At 35.7% G+C, this 19,935-nt stretch overlaps 1 protein-coding gene across 7 annotated transcripts in view; it reads right to left on the bottom strand.

Moving 5' to 3' along the window:
• Positions 1 to 19,026, bottom strand: part of LOC140045157 (chromodomain-helicase-DNA-binding protein 4-like) — a 31,467-nt gene extending 12,441 nt beyond the window's left edge. For 6 of the 7 annotated variants that reach the window (XM_072089931.1, XM_072089929.1, XM_072089932.1 and 3 more), the window contains exons 1-21: positions 18,673 to 19,026; positions 16,235 to 16,335; positions 15,021 to 15,155; positions 12,745 to 12,979; positions 12,213 to 12,289; positions 11,333 to 11,497; positions 10,720 to 10,863; positions 10,224 to 10,403; positions 9,527 to 9,721; positions 8,886 to 9,259; positions 8,360 to 8,486; positions 7,849 to 8,040; positions 7,188 to 7,324; positions 6,690 to 6,891; positions 5,815 to 5,936; positions 3,503 to 3,676; positions 3,068 to 3,209; positions 2,395 to 2,526; positions 1,826 to 1,943; positions 1,212 to 1,429; positions 951 to 1,101 (exon numbers count right to left, since the gene is read on the bottom strand). In XM_072089931.1, the coding sequence (XP_071946032.1) occupies positions 951 to 1,101; positions 1,212 to 1,429; positions 1,826 to 1,943; positions 2,395 to 2,526; positions 3,068 to 3,209; positions 3,503 to 3,676; positions 5,815 to 5,936; positions 6,690 to 6,891; positions 7,188 to 7,324; positions 7,849 to 8,040; positions 8,360 to 8,486; positions 8,886 to 9,259; positions 9,527 to 9,721; positions 10,224 to 10,403; positions 10,720 to 10,863; positions 11,333 to 11,497; positions 12,213 to 12,289; positions 12,745 to 12,979; positions 15,021 to 15,155; positions 16,235 to 16,335; positions 18,673 to 18,898 (3,547 nt within the window). In that variant the 5' untranslated portion in view covers positions 18,899 to 19,026. The remainder of the gene's footprint in view (positions 1 to 950; positions 1,102 to 1,211; positions 1,430 to 1,825; positions 1,944 to 2,394; positions 2,527 to 3,067; positions 3,210 to 3,502; positions 3,677 to 5,814; positions 5,937 to 6,689; positions 6,892 to 7,187; positions 7,325 to 7,848; positions 8,041 to 8,359; positions 8,487 to 8,885; positions 9,260 to 9,526; positions 9,722 to 10,223; positions 10,404 to 10,719; positions 10,864 to 11,332; positions 11,498 to 12,212; positions 12,290 to 12,744; positions 12,980 to 15,020; positions 15,156 to 16,234; positions 16,336 to 18,672) is intronic. The other variant, XM_072089930.1, reaches the window with a different exon arrangement.
• Positions 19,027 to 19,935: the final 909 nt, after the last annotated feature.

Raw genomic sequence — 19,935 nt, 5'->3', positions numbered from 1 at the left:
CTTTCAAAGGGTCTGCCCACCAAACCATGTAGACATAAAGAAACAGATGAAAACTATATAGACTGGCGTTACGTAATTGATAATGACGATCTCTACAAAATTACTGGCTGTCAACCGCTAGAAGAATATGTCTACAAGCAACAATTCAACTGGATCGGACATGTAATTAGAAAAGAAAATGAAGATCCTACAAAAATTCTTACTTTTCACACAACACAAAATAAACGAAAAGGTCGGAAGATACCATCAGTACTTGATAGAGTTGTACAACAAAGTCAACTTACTAGATGCAACTTCATTGGAGCCTGCTTCAACAGAAATTTATAATTCCCAGCAATGTCTTAACTGTATATATGAACTGTTTTATAAGTTGTTTTGTGACTGTGCAATTTGGTAGTAGTCACTCTCGTACTGTACATTTAAAAGTAACACATCCAAATGCCAACTTTAAGTCAATGGCTACCAGATGTCTCTGTGAGACGGTTATTTGAGACAGTACCAAAACAAGAACAGGAAGAAAAAAGATAGCTATGCTTGATAGATTAAAAAATAAATATACATATTCGGAACTAACAGAAGAAACACTAAATAGAGAATCATTGGGAAAGAAGACTGTCATGGACCTGCTAAATGGCAGATGACAAGGTAGCTAGTAGTCATTATTATATACCAGCACCCTTCCGATATTTCATTTTTCCAAATAGGTCTGATATATTTGTTATTATATACACCTTTCAATTCACGGCATCTGATTGGTTAATCGGCGGTCTATAGTTATTGTCATGCGGGATATAGTATAGTCTCCAGATCACTTTAGCCTATATTTTTAACCATGCCCTCAGCCAAGTAAATATTTGTATAGTATTGTATATATTTTGTATCATATTTCTGTGGATGCACCTTTGTATCAATAAAGTTTCTAAATAAAAGTTAAAAAAGAGCATCTTAACCTTTTCCATCCTCATCTTTGAAGAGTTCTTCCGTTCCAAACTTCAGGATGTCATCCAGTTCCTTCTTACTCATGGCAGCTTTGCTCGTGCTGCCTGCTCCAAGACCAGACCGCACCACCAAGTGAGTCAACATCATCTTCTTCTTTGCTACCTAATACATGACATAATACAATATGGTAACTTATAAATAGTAAAATCCTCTTTTCATTGGTGTATAAAGTATTTAAAACAAATTAAATTTTAAGAATAGAGAACTCAAACCTGTGTAATACGCTCTTCAACGGATGACCTCGTCACAAACCTATATATCATGACCTTGTTGCATTGACCAATACGATGCGCACGACTGAACGCTTGGATGTCGTTGTGAGGGTTCCAATCAGAATCGTAGATGATCACAGTGTCTGCCGTTGCCAGATTGATTCCAAGACCACCAGCACGGGTGGAGAGGAGGAACACCATCTGTGGAGCACCAGGTGCTGTGGAAGGCATAATTAAGTTGTTCGCATAATTTAGTTGTCTGCATAATTATTTGTTTGTATAATTAAATTGTCTACATAATTAAGTTGTTAATGTTTGCATAATTAAGTTGTCTGCATAATTAAATTGTCTGTATAATTAAATTGTCAGCATGTTTCCATAATATAGCTGCTTGCATAATGAGGCTTTTTGCATAATTAGGTCATTTGCATAATTAGTATGTTTGCATAATTTGACTTTTCATAATTAAGAATATAATCAATTCAGTTATCAACACATTCTAATTCAAACAACGATTTAGTAAGAACAACACAGTCACTGCATTGCGAGTCAACCACTGTCGTGTGAGTGAAAGTTGTAACACGGAACTATACGCCAGTACTATTTTTACTCACAGTTGAATCTATCAATAGCTTCTTGTCGCAGACTTCCCGTAATACCGCCATCTATACGTTCGTATTTATAGCCTTCACCTTCACAGAAGTCCTCAAGTAAATCAAGAACTTTCGTCATCTTTAAACAAAAAATACACAAGAGGAAAATAACCTTTTTATGCTGCATTAAAACTAATTTAAAAGATTAAATGAATTTACTAATCATTGATAAACTATTTTCTGTTCCATGATGGGATACTAAATCATTTGTCACAATATTAAGCATAATCATAGCTACAAGAGGCACAGAGTAGAACCTCCATTAAAGGGACACCTTTAGAGACATTTGGGGTCGCCTTCATAGGGGTTGACTGTGATGTTAAAACAAATAGTGGGCCTTGGAAAGGAAAGTGTCCCAAAAGAAGGGATTCTACTGTATTTTATTTACCACTCGAAATGCAACATGACAATGGCTTATTGTGGAAACCTTCAAAATCAGTCATCCGCGAATGATTATCTTTGTGAAAGAAGAGCTTCACAAAATCATTCAGAAATTACACAACCATTTTGAAATGAATTTATTACCATACCTGTGAAAAGATGAGCACTCTATGTCCATCCACTTTGAGTTTTGTTAGCATCTTGCTGAGTAGGGTCAATTTGCCAGCAGACTTGGTCAAGGAATTCACTTCAAAAGCACCATTGGGCAGACGAGGCGCTTCCTGTGTATTATAGCAAAATATATATGATTTAAACACTATCAACCTACAACCACGAATATCGAAGACAAGGCCTATTCAAAATGCAACAATATAGATTTAGTCTGAAGGTAGAGCAGTTATATAGTAATAGTTCATGGAACACTATCATACCACATTTTTGATAAATTTGAATGTAGGAAACATAGCTTTGTAGTAAGCTCTGTCTACAATATATGGCAGGGATGTGCCCAAATATGGTAGTGATATGCCCAAAAATGGTAGAGTAAGACATCATCATGTCCACGTATGGGCATATTATATTTTTTGTCACATCAAGTTTGATAGTGTAGCAATAAGGTGCTTATTGTGTAGCATTGGTATTTGGCCCTGCAGGTTGGTTTTTGCAGATCAAGTTCATCATACACTTTTCAATGTTTACAAAAGGCTGACGGAGCAATGTACCCAATACATCGTGGTAACAGAAGAAATCAACCAATCAAATGACAAGAATACACCACAGAAACAGGTGTGTTATAAATAAATAAAAACAATGAACGCTAACCATTGCTGCTGTAGGGAATAGGTAGGGATGGTTACAGCATTTCTTGAGGTCCATCATAATGTTAAGTAGTGACACTTGGTGCCCGCTACCTTTTGTGTTCAAAGCTTCAAAGTTACGTGTCAAGATGTACTTGTAGTATTTCCTGTAAATAAAGGCAATATAAACATTCGTACTATTCAATAATTCAATGGTATACCTACTACAAAATTGAAGAACACATTGCATGTTTAACCCTTACACTCCAAACATTCACTCAAACATAAGGGGTGTGGTACTGATCATGTCGCAGCCACAGATACCCCCTTTGATCTCTGGAGCACCCTGTTATTAGATTGCCTTGGTTGGATCCACAAAAAGAATTACACTTAACCACACGAAAAAACGCATGTGGGACCATCAGAACCCTATTAAAGAAAAAAAATCCCATGAACTTACTTTTGGAGGGGTGAAAGGTCAACACGGACAATGAACTCGCTCTTTGAAGGCATATTCTTAAGCACATCTGCCTTGAGTCGACGCAACATGTGAGGTCCTAACATGTCATGCAGTTTTTTAATCTGGTCTTCCTTTGATATATCTTCAAATTCTTCTAAGAACAATTGAAGATTGCTGGAAAGAAAATAATAAATACAAATATATCATTGGTACAGTAAAACTTAATGGGGGTGTCCCTGAATCGGGATCGACTGTAGTGTTAAACAGGGCTCGCAGAATCGCTTGCCCGACGTCCCGCGGCAACCATGACATGTCATGTCCCGACGGGCAACCTCTTAAAATCACCGAAAATGTCCACGATGTTTTACAGGGGTTGTGAAAAACTGTAACAATGAAAATAATAGTCGCGCACGAACGAATTCTCTTGACGTCGAGACCAGTGTAGTGTTTGTTAAGTAAATGTATGGATCGGAATTCGGTGGTATGGAACGTTATCTCCAGGAGCCAAAACATGTGTTTCTATGCAGTCGGGCGTATCAAGTCGTTGCGTATAGAGTTTCCAGGTCTGTCATATAGCACGCGGTCTCTTGCGGCATCCATTGATCGCAAAATAGGAAGCGTTGAACTCTCGGCTTTTAACTTATTTGAAGTTATTATACCAGGGAGTTTCTAATTAACAACTCCCTAGTTATACTATAAACCAAATAAAATAGGGGCTAGTATGTTTTTGTTTTTCTCAATTATCGACATCATTTTACGGTGGTAATAAAATCTGAATCTACTACTTAGTATTAATTATGTGGCCTACAGTAGATTAGGCCTATGTTTAATTACATTCATGTTATGTATTTTGTGTGTAATAAATAATTTGCTGAATTACTGTATAATTATTGTTCAAATGTACAGTTGTATTGAAAATACAGTATATTATTAAATTATAATAGATACGTAATTTTAATTGTCTGTGCCAAATAGGCGGCGGCCGATGTTTTTAACAAAGGCAAGTAGGCCTACCATTTTTTTAATAAATATTACAGAATATAAATTTAATAGGCCTAATAATTTATTTAATAAATACATTGAATACTTAAATAGTTACAGTATATTTTTTATTATCAACATTGAAAATAATACACTTCTTCGGGTATCGCCGAGAGTTGAACTTTCAAAAACTCCAACTTGGCGGAGCACGTGGTTTTCACCACAATTTGGCACAGTTCCCTTGTGTTGTTTTCAATCACCAACTTGTGCGAGCAGATGGTTGTTTTTATCCAACCTGTGCGAGCTTCTACTGAAACAACAAGTAAACTTCCACAAGCCCGCACTCTCCACACACCGTACCCATGTGCTCCTACTACGTACGGCAGCTGCTGTGAGTTTTTTCACGTCACGTAGACGGACGTCAGTTGATATTTGTTTTTTTTTTCTTCTCTATGATTTCAACGCGTTACAAGCTCATCACCTTCATAAGTACTTTGTTTAAACTGTTTAGGCCTAGGAGGCCTACATTTCTATAGGCAATATTTTAGATATATCTATTAAATAATTGTAAGATAATTAGTGCCATGTCTAGGCCACTACATTTTAAATATCGCAAAATAGCTTGTTTTCGGAATTTCATTGCACAATAGAAGCAAAACGTTTTTGCTCCCAAAGTAAACCCACGTGAATACGCCTTTTTCATTCACGAAACGGAACACATCTTCGATCGATGACAAACAATGCCGTGCAACGAAGCGTAACCAACAGAAATAACATAGCGTTTTCAAGGGATTTCAGGACACCATGTTAATTAAACAATCGCAACTCTTGTACGGAGGATCGTATGAGAAAATAAATTACTGTAAAATGTTCTTAAAAGATTGGCCTACATCACTGTGTAATTGAAAAAATTTGAAAAATTGTTTTCACTACTTTAAAATCCATCGAAAAAAACACCATAGTGTGTATTAAGCATAGGCGTTTTTCACCGACGTTTTTTCGCGGTGCAGTCGCGGTATAAAACGTTAAAATTAAGTTAAAATAGTGGGCAAGTAAAAAAATGATGAGGGCAACCAAAATCTAAATCCAAATATTTTAGGATTCTGCGAGCCCTGTTAAAATATATTTTCCATGTGTTTGTTGTACAGGAAAGTGTCCATTTAATAGGGTTATCACCTGAATAGAGGGGTCAAAAGGGATGGCTTCTACAGTATAAGGTTAAAATCCTAATTTTAAAGGGTGATTCTCTTAGTCAGTGATGAACATGGCCTTGCCAAATTAGGTCAATATACTTAATCTTTTACAAAAGCAAAACAAATACAGCTACTTACTTGAATTTTGAGGAAGCCATAAAGTTGAGAAGATGGAACAACTCCTCCAGGTTATTCTGAAGCGGTGTACCAGTAAGGAGGAGTTTAGACTGGATAGCGTAACCACTCAGGATACGGAAAAACTGCAAACAAGATCAAAGAAAATGTTTACAATAAAGTTAAACACTAAGGCCCGTATTCATGAAAGGGCACTATCTAGTCCAGGACTAAGGATAATCCTGGACTATCATTGATATGGTATTCATGAAACCTGACTAACTAGTCCTGGACTAAGCCATACAAAATTAAAGCAGCTAGGTGGTTCATGATGTTTCCTTCTAAACTTGTTCTAAACACGCTAGCATTGCATTCGCCTACTACGCGTCCAGGGTCCAATTTACCCTGCACAAGTTCAACTAGAGGTCAGAGATTCTACACACAGTACGTGTGCCTTAAGCTCTGTCTACAATATCAAACTTTATGTGACAAAAAATGTGATGTGCCCATATATGGACATGATGTCATTATTATTACTACCATATTTGGCCACATCACATTTTTTTTTCAAACTAGTTTGATAGTGTTGGCAGAGTTGTAGGTACTTGTAACTATTACTATTTACCTATAACTTATTGTAAAAAGCTTTGTCTACACTATCCAACTAGAGTGACAAAAAAAGTGTGATGTGCCCAAATATGGTAGTGATACGACATTATCATATCCATATATGGGCACATCACATTCTTTTTATCATATAAAGTTTCATAGTGTAGACAGACTTTAGGTTTAATATGTTTTTCCCCTATTTCTTCTTCATTGCCTTTCAGTATTATTTTGTAAAATAAGTAAAAAGGATTATTTTTAATTTCAATTCCTTCAGTTCAATATTTAAGTACCTTAGACTGATTGTTCTTGAGTCTGTGTGCTTCGTCCACTACCAGTACTTCCCAGTCGACAGACTGTAACGTTCCAGCATCGATGCTGCACAGTTCATAGGAGGTCAACAAAACGTGGAATTTGACCGGGCAATCTTTGCGCATCCTGTACGCTTTTTTACCGCCCTTTACAGCATCGTCTTCAAATGAGAACTCATGCTCTCTGTTGAATGAAAAAAAAATGATTTGCTTTAAATAATGTAAGTGTGTAATGTAATAGAAAAATCTGAGAAAAAAAATATTTTATATCATATCTAACAAAACAGCGATCTATGAAAGCGAGCATAATTATGAAATTAAGTCTGCGTAAGAAATCCATAGACATGCGTGACTAAGCAACGCCTTTCAAGTAACAAAATCATAAATCCTATTTACAGGTGTTTGATCGTACATTATGTAAATTTGTTTACGGCCTATCAAGAGTTGTATTGGTATATCCTTGTATATATTTTCACTCACCTTATAACAGCTCTGCTGTCTTTATCTCCTATGTATGTAACAACATAAAAATCTGGAGCCCAGTATTCAAATTCACGTTCCCAGTTGACGATGGTCGACAGTGGCGCACTAATGATGAATGGGCCTTTTGAATGTCCCTAAAATAACGAAATTCTTCATTGTTATTGAACATGAAATTTGGTTTGGGCTTACTCACAAATACAAATAACTATAACAAGTTATATAAAACCTGACTGCTTCAACTAGCCAAAATACATCCCATAATTAATGTATTTGGAAGGAACACAATTTTTTTTAAAGTGCATTGTTTTAAATTTAAAAATGGAACAGGAAAACATAATTTGTCAATGTGATTAAACTAGCATTTCAATAAATCAAGTTGTTTGTAAGTCTTTAGGGCACAATTATAGTATGGTGAACATTTAAAAAAATGAAAACAATAAAAAAAACTAAATTAAAGTGTGGAAGAAGAAGGCACAAATTCAATAAAGCAAGTTTTCCAGATTTAGAGGAAAAGAACAGGAAAACAGAATATGCAAACTTGGTTAAACTCTCAATTCAACCCAATCACATGTCTTTAGGTCACAATCTTTTAGAACAGATCATTATAGTATGGTGAATAATAATTTCCTTATAATGAAAACTAAATACAATCACATACCTCTTTAAATAAACTGTACAAAAACACAATGGTTTGAATCGTCTTTCCAAGCCCCATCTCATCAGCTAGAATAGTGTCAGTCTTGTGAGACCAGGAGTAACGTAGCCAGTTAAGGCCTTCCAGCTGGTAGCCGTGAAGTGTTCCACCGCACTCGGTGATAAAATCCGGCTGGTGCTCGTACTTCTTGCGAGTCTAGAATAAAAGAGGACAAATTTCACGTTATTTACGAAAAGTTGAACATATAAGGCTTTTAAAGTAACATGCAAATTTCAGATTCTCAATTATTATTCTAACTCATAATTCCATTCTAATACAAATAGATCTCTGCTCATACCATTGTGTGACCTTTGACACTAATATAGTATTATAGAATAAAAAATTATCTTTCCAAAGTTTAATATAAATTTATATCTCATTTTTATTTTATGGACAAAAATAATTGTTTAATTTAGTAGGATCTAATTGGATTGCACTTTAAAAAAATAAAAAGCAAATTAATTTTAATAATTACATCAACAGGCTCCAACTTTTCTTTTTCTTTCTTCTCCTTTTTCTTATCTTTGTCATCTTTCACACCACCATCTTTTTTCTTCTTTTTATCTTTCTTCTTCTTTCCATCTTTAGATTCAATTTGATCCCTATAAAAAATGAGAACAAAAAAGTATAACAAAGTCTCCTTTTGCGGCCATTTTTGATGTTTTATCGCTTAAATAATTAGTAGACAGGAAAATGGACCAAAATCACAATTTTTGGTAGAGGCCATCGACAAATCTCATGATAAAGTGAACTGCCACACTCTGGATCTAGATGGTCAATATTGACTGGATGAGTTTTCTAACGACGTCAGTATATGCAGTACTCTGCCCTTTAGAGGTTACAATCACATTTTTTTGTAAAGACCATTGATAAAGTAAACTGCCACCCTCATGATCTAGAGGGTCCATATTGACTAGGAGTTGACCAACGATATGTCAGCATATTCTGTACTCCAGTGCACTTGGTAAAGGCCATCAACAAACCTCAGTGGAGTTACTTACTTCAAATTAAAGAAATAATCTATTTGTTTCTGTCCATCTGGCATTTTGCGCACCGCATCCTCCAGTTCCCAAGCACACTGGTCGTATGGCAGCATTCTCCATTTGATGAAGTACCAGTTGCAACCAGAACGATCCGTCTTCATGTTGATGATCCTCTGGATCTGAAGCCAATCTGGTGAAATGCCGTAGCGATAGAAACGTTTCTCAAGATCCAGATGATCTGGATCTCCAACATCATCATCTGGTTTTGGTGCCTCTTGCTTCTTAGGGTCATTCGCTCCACCGTAGCTCTCCCCATCTTCTAGCGGAGGTGGTTCTTCCATGTCTGTTTTGCGGATGTAGTTACGATGCATGATGGTGTGAAAAACTTCAAGCTATTGACAGAAAAAAATATGATAGAATTAAAGATAAAATTAAGTGTAGCCTGCACCCGGTATATTTTAAAGCTCTGTCTACACTGTCAAACTTTATGTGACAAAAATGTGGGCATATCACTACCATATTTGGCCACATCCCACTTTTTTTGCCAAACTAGTTTGATATTGTAGGCAGAGCTTTACCTACAGTAGCCCTAAATTGTTTATAATCAAGTAGGAACAACTCTATATTTTTGTAAATTAATGCATGTAAAGTAACTATACCTGTAATTCAGACACCCAGTCACAGTGCCAGTATGACATGCTGTGGAACTTGCAGAAGAACTCTCGCGTTGGTTTCACACCGGGTTCTTTCTTGGTTGGACTGCCACACTCTGGATCCAGAGGGTCCATGTTGACTGGAGGGGTCGTCCAACGCCATGTCAGTATCTTCTGTACTCTGCCCTTCGGAGGTTCACACTGTGAAAGAAGACAAAGCATTAGGAAGTACAGTAGTGATTGTTCACACTTAACCTCACACTTAAGTACACATGTGAATCAGAAGGCAAAAAGTAAAAACCATCAGGCTAAATATAAACAGTACCGGTGGTTAAGTACATGTGATTGTTATATATTTATTTATACGATAAAACAGGGGAAAAATGGCAAAATCAGCACTGTTACAGAGTTGTCAAAATAATATAGACTACCTGACAACTTAACCACCTCTAAACTCCTAGAAAGTAGGAAGCCTTTTGCCATTTTTCTCCTCACTGAAAATGAAAGGCATTATAAGTACAAATTGTAGTGGTTGTTCTTACTGAAATACAATACAATGTTAACGTTCAAGGAGAATACAAAATGGTAGTAGAAGATAATTTCTGTAAGTTTTAACTTTATAAGTATTCTTAATTGCTTGTTTCTTAATATTCATTACAGTTCTAATGACTAAGATATTTAATAAAAAAAGGGGACTTTTTACCGAACATCGTGGACATAGCCACTCCCCATCTGGTATTTGCTTCAGCGGCGGATTCAGACAGAAGATATGATATGACAATGGACACTGATCACAGCACAGCAACTCGCCGCCATCATGGCAAACACGGCAGAATTCCATGTGTTCATCTGGCTCCTCTTCCGCTTGGATTCCTTCTCCTTCCTGCAGGAATCAAAAGGAAAGTACTTCTTAATTCCCAATAACTTTTAAACAATGGAAATTTTTCTATAATCTTGCAATTCAAAGGAATGTCTTCAAAAGAGCATTATACACTTACTAAAATCATAAAGGGACAAATTCGGGACCCTTAAAGATATATTGTCCTCAAAAACATGAAAAAATAAAGATTACTAAAATCAGACATTTTAATCACTTCTGTAGAAAAAAACCCTGAAAAATGAATGTGTTCACTTATAAAATGGTTAAATCCAACAAATTTAATATTTTTGCGTTTCAAATAAGTTTTTTCAAAACTTACACAGTGAGGGCAGCTCCACTTGCCTTCAGGAGCAGTCTCCATCTCGGGATCAAGGCACACCAGATGGTAGGCTCTGGGACAGGTATCGCACAATATGATCTCTCCACCTTGTTGGCAGACTTCACAGTAATCCTGATGGTCAGTCTACCAGATATTAATAACACAGCGTTATTAAATGCTTACACTACAATATTGAATTTGATTCCATGAAGCTCAGCTTGTATCACTCTTGCAACCGCAAACAACTAGTTGTTAAACTGGTTTAGAAATCTGGTTGCAAAATCAATACAAGTCTGGCTCAAGGACACACCAGATAATATAAGCATGGAAATCCCTTGTGAAATGATCTCACAATCAAACCTGTCTATACGGTATATAGGAATATAACTACAAAGTACCCTATAAGAATCAATATTAAATCCCAATGATATTTTATATGAACGTATTATTTACGATAAATGGCAGTATTTTGAAATATAACGTGCAGCCATGCTTGCTAGGAGGTAAATAATATTAGGCAAAAATTAAAAATTAATGAATGATAATAATCTTTCATGCAAAAATAAATATTAAAAGTACTTTTATTTTCATCATCAAGCAACAAAAATAGTACCTCATAGCCATCTTCGCCAGGAAAACCGGCCGTTTTCTTTTTACGTTTCTTCTGTGGTTTGCGGGGCTTAGGACGACGAACCGTCGTTTTAGCCGCTGTATCTGAGGTCGAGGGCGCCTCTTCTTCCAGCAGTTCACTTTCGCTAAAATTACTGCCACTGTCGCTCTGCAACGTGATCAGAGAATTGGCATTTTTTTCGCATTTGTCAGAAAACCGACACTAAGGGAATCTTTAACTAGTTAAATTATCGCGTACAGTTCATATTCTACCTATACTCAATTTTACATTTACTAACATCATCTTGGTCAGGTAGCAAAATAGAGAATTCATGGTAATTAGCGTGTACATCTTTTTAAAGAACAGGTCAAGGGTCATTAACCCATGCTGTACAAAGCATCATAGCACACTTATGTTAGTAAACAAATCTATATGAAGAGGTAGTACTACAAGCCTACTTTGATACCATTTCGTTCCTCATTTCCTTACATTTTGTGTTTGTTTATTAGGCTTCAAACTAAACTAAATGAAATTATTCATAAGAAACTGTTCAAAATATTAACATCAGATGATAACACTTAGGTCAAAGGTCATGCACTTAGTTGGGTAAATGGAGACATGCTAGCTAGTTAAAAAGACAGAACAAAATTACTGAAGAAAGTGAAAGAAGAATAAAAAGAACGGAATGAGAATGGAGAAAAATAATACTATCCAAGCACATATTATTCATGTAATATTGTAAACACATTATAAAACATTTTTTTTTAATTCAGACAGCAAAATCATTCTTCCCTAAAAATACTGGGTGTGTTTTACTTCCAGATTTCCAGTACAGTACTGTACATTCAAACTTTATTGGAAATGTTTCTTGGTATGTACTTACAGTGGATGCCTTTCGTTTTCTACCTCCAAGTTTTATTCGTAGAGGGGCAACCTTTTTCGTCTTCTTTTTCTTCTTTACTATAAATTCAATAACAACTGTTAATCAGGCACATTACAATCGTTTGAAGTGTATGCATAAATTTAGATTAGATAGCGTGTGTATTTTCTATAGACGCCATTAGTGATTATGTATGAACATTTTAAGATGATAGCTACTTCCAACTAGTAGTCTCTGAGCTACACTAACGGAAATATACTCAAGTGACGCAAAGAATCATCAATAGACAAGTCACAAATTGATCTCTACATTGCGTTGCCTGGAAACAGCAATGTTGTGGTTAACAGATCATTGTCCAGAGCCTAGGCGAATGAACGTTTGTTTATTGAAGGACAGTTTGCTAAGGACGTAATGTTTTACCCTCCAATTGACAACTCAAATCACCTTTTATTAATTTCCAAATGCATGAGCGTAGGTTGAAATTGCTTTCCCCTATTTCATGTTAAACCATGATAATGTGTTTCTAGACACTAACCTTCATCTTTAAAAGGATTAATCAGTGAGAACTCCCTCCAGAGGGCAGCAAGCAAGGTAATCATCTTGCCCGGCGAGATCTTCGGGCACTTTTCTTGAATGAGGGGTCTAATACCGATGCAATACTGTTTGTACGTGGTCATCTTCTCGTAGTCTTCATCCTCGTATTCCATTTCAAACTCTTCATAGCCAAACTCGTGCATAAGTTGCAGAGAGCTCTTTTGTTCTTTAGGTTCCTTATGGATGAAATAACTAACATTAAGTATCACAGTATAGTGGACATGTATAATAATACCTTGATAGTACTTAGCGCACACAGTTTCTAAGCGCTTCACATTATTACCCCAGTCATTTTTGGATCAACCATGTATGGAAACATACTGCCCTAATGTCGCAGAACCGGCGCAGTTGTGTTTTGTCAGGTACCCATTTGTACACCTGGTTAGGCGTCATCTACAAATTATTTCAGACCACAAATCAGTGTCCAGACGCCCCTATATACGGCTGACTGCACATTGTTATACTGTGTACTGGTGTTAAACGCGCTACATACAAGTGAATTCATTGAGAGCGTGATATTAAATTATTATTTACAACCGGCAGTAAGACAAACAAATCAGTACAGGTATACCCTTTTACCGCCGACAGAGTATACTGTAAAGCGCAAATTTTCGTTTCTATTTATTCGCGACCTTTTATTTTTGCGATTTTATTTTTCTTGTGCTAAAGAGTGAATTTACCACATGCAAAAACGTTAAAGTTAACTTTTGGAACATGGAATTACTCAAACTATTGACCTACAGTACAGAAAGAAAATACTGCAACTTTACCTACGAAGTAGCTTCGTAGGCTACATTGTTGGCTTCGTAGGTTCCATTGTTTGGCTTCGTAACCTCAATAAACAACTTTCAATGAGCTACGTTCTGAACTTTGTAGGGAGTTCGTAACCTAAATAAACAACCCTACGATGTTCTTAGTGAAGTAAGAAGTTGTGAAATTAATGTGTTAAATTTAACTGGCGGAGGACCAAGTTGTAAATATATAATATTTTTTAATCGTAATCGTTTCCTTCATGCGTGTTTACCTACTCAACGGCGAATATAAATATAAATTTCCCACGATGTAAACGTAGAGACACGTGATCCAACACAGGTGAACCTCAACGAACAGGCCAACTAATAAACATATTATAGCGAACGTCCAGTCCATCCAGAACGATGCCGAGAAAAAAAGATCGTAAACAATTCATTCTAAATATAGTATCAGAACGTTTTCAGTCGGTCGCTCAAAAAGACTGCCGACAGAAGACCGTAATAAATACAGACCTAGTTTTTTTGGTCACATGGCATGAAACGCGATACTCTGGCGGCTGCCGTCTGACGACGATAAAACAGTAATTAAGATCGTGTACCTGGATTTTGTGTCACATGACATGAAACATAATACTCTCTCTCTCTAGCTCTAAACTGCTCACATGTTTTATCTTAATATTGAATATATATTTATTTTTCATATCCTAGCCTAGGCCTAGGTGTCGTTGTTTTTATAATTCACTAACCCAAGGTAGGAGCGTTAAATAATTTATAGGCCTAGGCCTAGTGTAGGCCGCCGAAACTAGGCTAGCCTAGACTTTCTTTCTCTCTGCATGAGCTGAGGTCCACAGGCCCGATGTCGTCTCATCGGCGATGTCCGTCAAAATTTGGATAACCTAGCCCTAGTCTCAGATTTGTTGGTTCTGTGAAATGATACCAATTTTGTTTCACCATACAAGCAATACAGACGGGTTTTAATCACTCAGACGCGTTTTCTATTGTTTTACCTACTAAACAGCGAAGACGGGTTTTAATCACACAGACGCGTCTTCGCCGTGATTGGGTAGCTCATGAATATTCATAATAGATCGTTAATGAGGTTCAGCATTGGACAGACGCATCTGATGGGTTGCAAGTTTTCAGACGCGTCTCTGTGGTCTGAAATAATTTGTAGATGACGCCTTAGAGAAAGGCAAACATGTTTTGTGAAGAGTGTTGGATTCTAACTCGCGATCATTAGTCTGGAGGTTATCACCCACTGGGGTTGTCATATCATTAAATCACATTCATGTTATTATGATGAAAGTGTCTACGCAAGACTGTCACTTTTTAATTAACACTTACAATTATAAAAATGCTAATTATTCAAGGATTGCTTCTTTTTTTTTACAATTAAACCACTGGGTTACAGTAAGTAGATATATAGTTTTTTACTAATATTAATAATCCTAGATAGCAACTATACCTTGGGTAAAGAGTCCTTTCTTTTCTTCTTGGGTTTGGCGCCAGCTATAGCAGGAGGAACATTGCCAGCAGCAGCAGCTGCGGCAGCAACTTCCTCTTGTATGATGGCATCAAGATCAAGTTCATCATCGTCATCCTAAAAACAGAAAATAATTTAAGTATAATATTAAGTATATCATGTTACACATAATAAAGTGTAACCCGAAAGTTTAGGAGATCACAAGTACCCATGTTGAAATTAGGCTGGGTTGAAGCAGGTACATTCAGGTACCCATAGGCTAGGTTAAAGCAGGCCTGGTTGAAGTGTTATGCCTGACTTTGAAGGTGGATGTTCTCACACAGTATGCAGAGAAATATAGAGGTGGGTTTCCAAAAGTTAAAGGTGGTTAAATATTACAACAATTTAGTATACAAATAAAAAATATACAATAAACCAATAAACATTAAATTGTACTTTTGGGGACTCGGGTTTCATTGAGCGAATTAGGTTCGCCAGAATGTTTTATGCCGTTTGGAATACTTTTAACTGGAGTACACATGTCACAATATTATTGAGGACCACTCTTAAATAGTGCCCATTCCATGATCTAGTCAATGGTTTTTAATTTGTAAAATGCCAAGATAAAACTTAAAGATGATCTATGTAAAGGACCCACACAATAATATATACTACTGCGTAACATATAGGCCTAAACTGGACAGTATTAGTTGTTGGTGTTGGTGGCAAAATGCAAATTATGTTGTGTAGCCAATTAATTACCATAAATATTCTAATAGTACCCACACTCTAATAGTAACACTCTTCTAAAAGCAACCCACCTTATAAGTCAATATATAATAGTAACCCACTAGGCCTACTAGAGTCACAAATAATTATGATGCAACCATACTTTGAAAATAACGAGATAATAAAATAAAAATAAATAAACCAAATTGTTTTATTATTTTACTATGAGTTGCTGACCGGAAAAGTTGGAGGTGGGTTACTATTTTCAGGTGCTTAATTTAAAATTAGTAATAGTAACCCACTACTCTAATAGTAACCCCACTTTAAATAGTAACGCACCCTAAAAAACAATCAAAGAATAATAACCCAGGGCTACAATTAGAAGATTTACGGTAGTACATTTGTGGTGTTTTGAAAAAACCAAATGCACTATGAACTAGGCCTAAATATGATTAAGAATGAAATTTAATTTGTTAAATTAAACATACATCTCCCGCATCACGTTTTCTCTTCTTTCCTGCTTTTCCTTCTTTTTTCTCCTTCTTTTTATTCTTTCGCTTCTTCTTTTTAGGGGGTGTATCTCCATCAACTGTGGCAAAATAATTTATTTAGAATCAATGAATAAAGAAAATAATAATGTTTGACAAAATATTTATGCAGTAAAAACTAAAATAACTTTCAACTTTTGGCGCTAGTTCCGTTTCGCACCTGTTTTTATTTCGACTTCTTTTTGACTCCAAATTGTTAAGCAGCTTATTGTGAATACTACACCTTAAAATTGGGCCTTATAAGTACTTTTATGAAGAAGAATCACATAAAAAGTAACAAATAAAACCTTAAATTGATGATTTTACAGACATGTTTCTCGCGCATACCGTTCACGAATTTAGCATACTCGAAGTTCAATATTTTCGTTTCTATGGAGCGCCAAAAGAGCAACAACAATAGATGGTTAAAATCTCAGTGGAATGCGTCTTCTTTTAATGCATTTTTTATTGAAATACACGTTTAATTTTAATATATTTTGTCAATAAAATGCTGTAACATTTTACTGCTAATAATTTGCTGTTTTCAAATAGCAACCACCCCTAGCTAGGCCTAAGAGTAAGACTAAGACTAACAGGAATATTATTTAGATCAGATATACCCCTACAGTACATGTAATATGATGATGAATTTGTCGATTTTCATTCCTAAAAGTTCCTGCAAAAACCATGTACAGTATCAACAGTAATATTTTTGTTGCATTGACATTGACAAAATATGATAAAATTGAACGTAATTTTCACCAATAAATGCATTAAATATACGCAATTTACTGAGTTTTTAGCCCTCTATTATGATTGCTCTGTTGGCGCTCCATAAAAACAACAACATTGAACATGGAGTATGCGAAATTCACGAACCGATGTTCGAGAAAGACGTCTGTAAATTCATCAATTTAAAGGATTTGTTTTTTACTTTTTGTGTGATCTCCTTCGTAAAAGTATTTTTGAGGCCTCATTCTAAGGTGTGGTACTCACGATAAAGTTACTTAACCAATTTTGAGTCGAAATAAACGACAGGTGCGAAACGGAACTAGCGCCCAACTTTTTACATATTTATTATTAATGTTATGCGCGATTTGAACGATTTGCGCAATTTAAAATTGCGCAAAAAAATCCTTGCGCAATTTTAAATTGCGCAAGAATTATTTGCGCAATTTGAAATTGCGCAAGGATTTTTTTGCGCAATTTCAAATTGCGCAATCAACTTGCGCAATTTCAAATTGCGCAAGAAAATCTTTGCGCAATTTTAAATTGCGCTGCACAATTTGTAAATTGCGCAAGATAGTTCTTGCGCAATATGACACCTTTGCGCAATTTGAAAACGAACTGTAAATTTTCCCATACATGGCTATAGGCTAGGCCTAGGCAGAGGAGTTTAAAATTTAGTATTTTATTATATAAATAAGACCATTTCAATGAAGATAATGTTTAATACTCACTTTTTAAGTTTTTAATATTAGTTTAAGCTAGGCCATGTAACCTAGTCAGTATCAGTAGTCCAGACCCTAGCTAGGCTAGAGTAGTATAGCCGGCCGCCCGCGCCGCGCCCGCCTGGTGGAACACCACCGCTTCGTTTTCCTTCGTCGGTTCTTCGACGGTATGCTAACTTATAACAATATTTGCACTACTAAAATAAGAAAATGCGATATTTATCTTTAAATTTGAATCATTCTTAGAAATTACTATAAAAATATGGGTGTACATGATTTCACAATCTGTCGAAAAACCTTGCGCAATTTGCAGATTACTTGCGCAATTTAATACGTTGCTTGCGCAATTTGAAACACATGTTTCAATTCAAATTGCGCAAGGATTTTTTTTGCGCAATTTCAAATTGCGCAAATCGTTCAAATCGCGCATAACATTAACATTGGCATTAACAAGCATAAACATGTATTTTTTTTTTTTATTGTATAATAGCCTAGGATCTAGGCCTAGGTCTATATTATATTAAAAATGCATTATTAGGCCTACTTTAAAAGGGAGAGCAGATGGCTTGGCTAGGCTAACAGAAATCTTATCTATTGTTCATGCAGCCTAGCCAAACAAAACCAGCAGCGGTTAGTGAACCATACTCTCGGTCGTTTTCATTTTCGACGAGGTAAATTCACGGAAAACAATCAAATGCTTATATTTCTTTAAAATTAAAAGTGTTAAATCACATTTAAAATAACAATATTACATTTAGAAACAATTGAATGTTTTGTTGATGTTAATAATGATCGCCGGTTCGCGAACTTAAAAATCAATTTCGATCAACAGATCGATGCTGGACTCGACTATTCCAATACACATGCCCGGCGTTTCTATTCGCAGCACACATGTTAAAAAAAGAAAAGTCTCGCTAGCTAGGCCTACATTAAAATAGAATGATTTACCATTTGGTTCTCCAATTGTTGTATCTGGTTCTGGATCTGGGTCGACAGTGGTGTCTACGTCTTCATTGGTTTCGTCCAAACCTGCTTCGGCTTCAACCTCTTCTTCCTGATCCTGATCCTCACCTCCGCCGTCGCCATCCAGTTCTTCCGTCTCTTCTTCTTGCCCTTCCACACTTTCAATCGGCAAATTTTCACCTTCATCGCCACTCTGGCCTGACCCAGACATTTTATAAATATATCAGTACAGGCTCTGATATATTTTAACACCGTCAAGTAAATAAATTAACAATAATTTACACACGGCAATTACTCCCAGCCGTAGAAAAATGAAGATGGCGCGGTGTAAAGCTCACCCCCCACGACAAAAGGGTGGAAAAATACCAACTGACCATGCGCAGTGTGACGTAATTAGCATGGGGATATCCCATAATATTGTCTAAAAGTATCCCATAATAGTAACTAATGAAGCCTCCCTTTGTGACGATTAACTAAATTGGTGAAAAAAATATATAAACTGTAAATTCTTATTAATGTCAATTGCAATAGGAATAATTATATAAAACATCGAATTATCTAGTACTCAACAATTGTTTAATTAGCAAAACATAAACAAACTTTAAATTTCTTATAAATTGAAAATATACAATTTTATATAGGAGATGCCTTACATTTTTATACCAAGGCTCAATATTTGTTTTAGGGACTTACAAGAAAATAAAAAAATATATATACAGTCTGTTTTTCAGTGAAATTTCTGCTAATTAGTGTAACATTTTTATGTTGTGTAATGTTCATACGCCCGGAAATGATGACGGTCGCATTAACTCAACACAAAACACGACATCCCATAATAACAATTGACTACTTGCAAAATGAACCATAAAGCAGGAACTTAGTAATATTAATAAGTAAAGGCAGATATGGTACAAAGACATAACTTTAATAATATCTTTTTAAATATGAATTTATATTAGTTAACGCTTGTGAACGGCGCATTAGGTCTATAGGCCTATATAGTTTCATGATTTTCATTTTCTATGAAAATATAAAAAAATAAATAAATAGCCTTATGTAGGCCTAATATAGGCTAAAATACAATATTTTGTATAGGCATGTCTTTTATTATATCTGTACGTAGCTCCTAAAAGTATGAATAGGCCTGTTTTAATTATGAATATTAATTCGTCATATGGGCCAACATTATTCTAGGCTTGGACACATTTCAAATTTAAAGAGAAAAATGTAGGCCTACGCATCCAATGA

This window comes from Antedon mediterranea, chromosome 3 (genome assembly GCF_964355755.1).
Source record: "Antedon mediterranea chromosome 3, ecAntMedi1.1, whole genome shotgun sequence".
In the NCBI taxonomy this organism is placed as follows: Eukaryota; Metazoa; Echinodermata; class Crinoidea; order Comatulida; family Antedonidae; genus Antedon; species Antedon mediterranea.
Note: the sequence above shows the minus strand (reverse complement) of the source record. Positions and strands in the feature narration are given on the sequence as shown.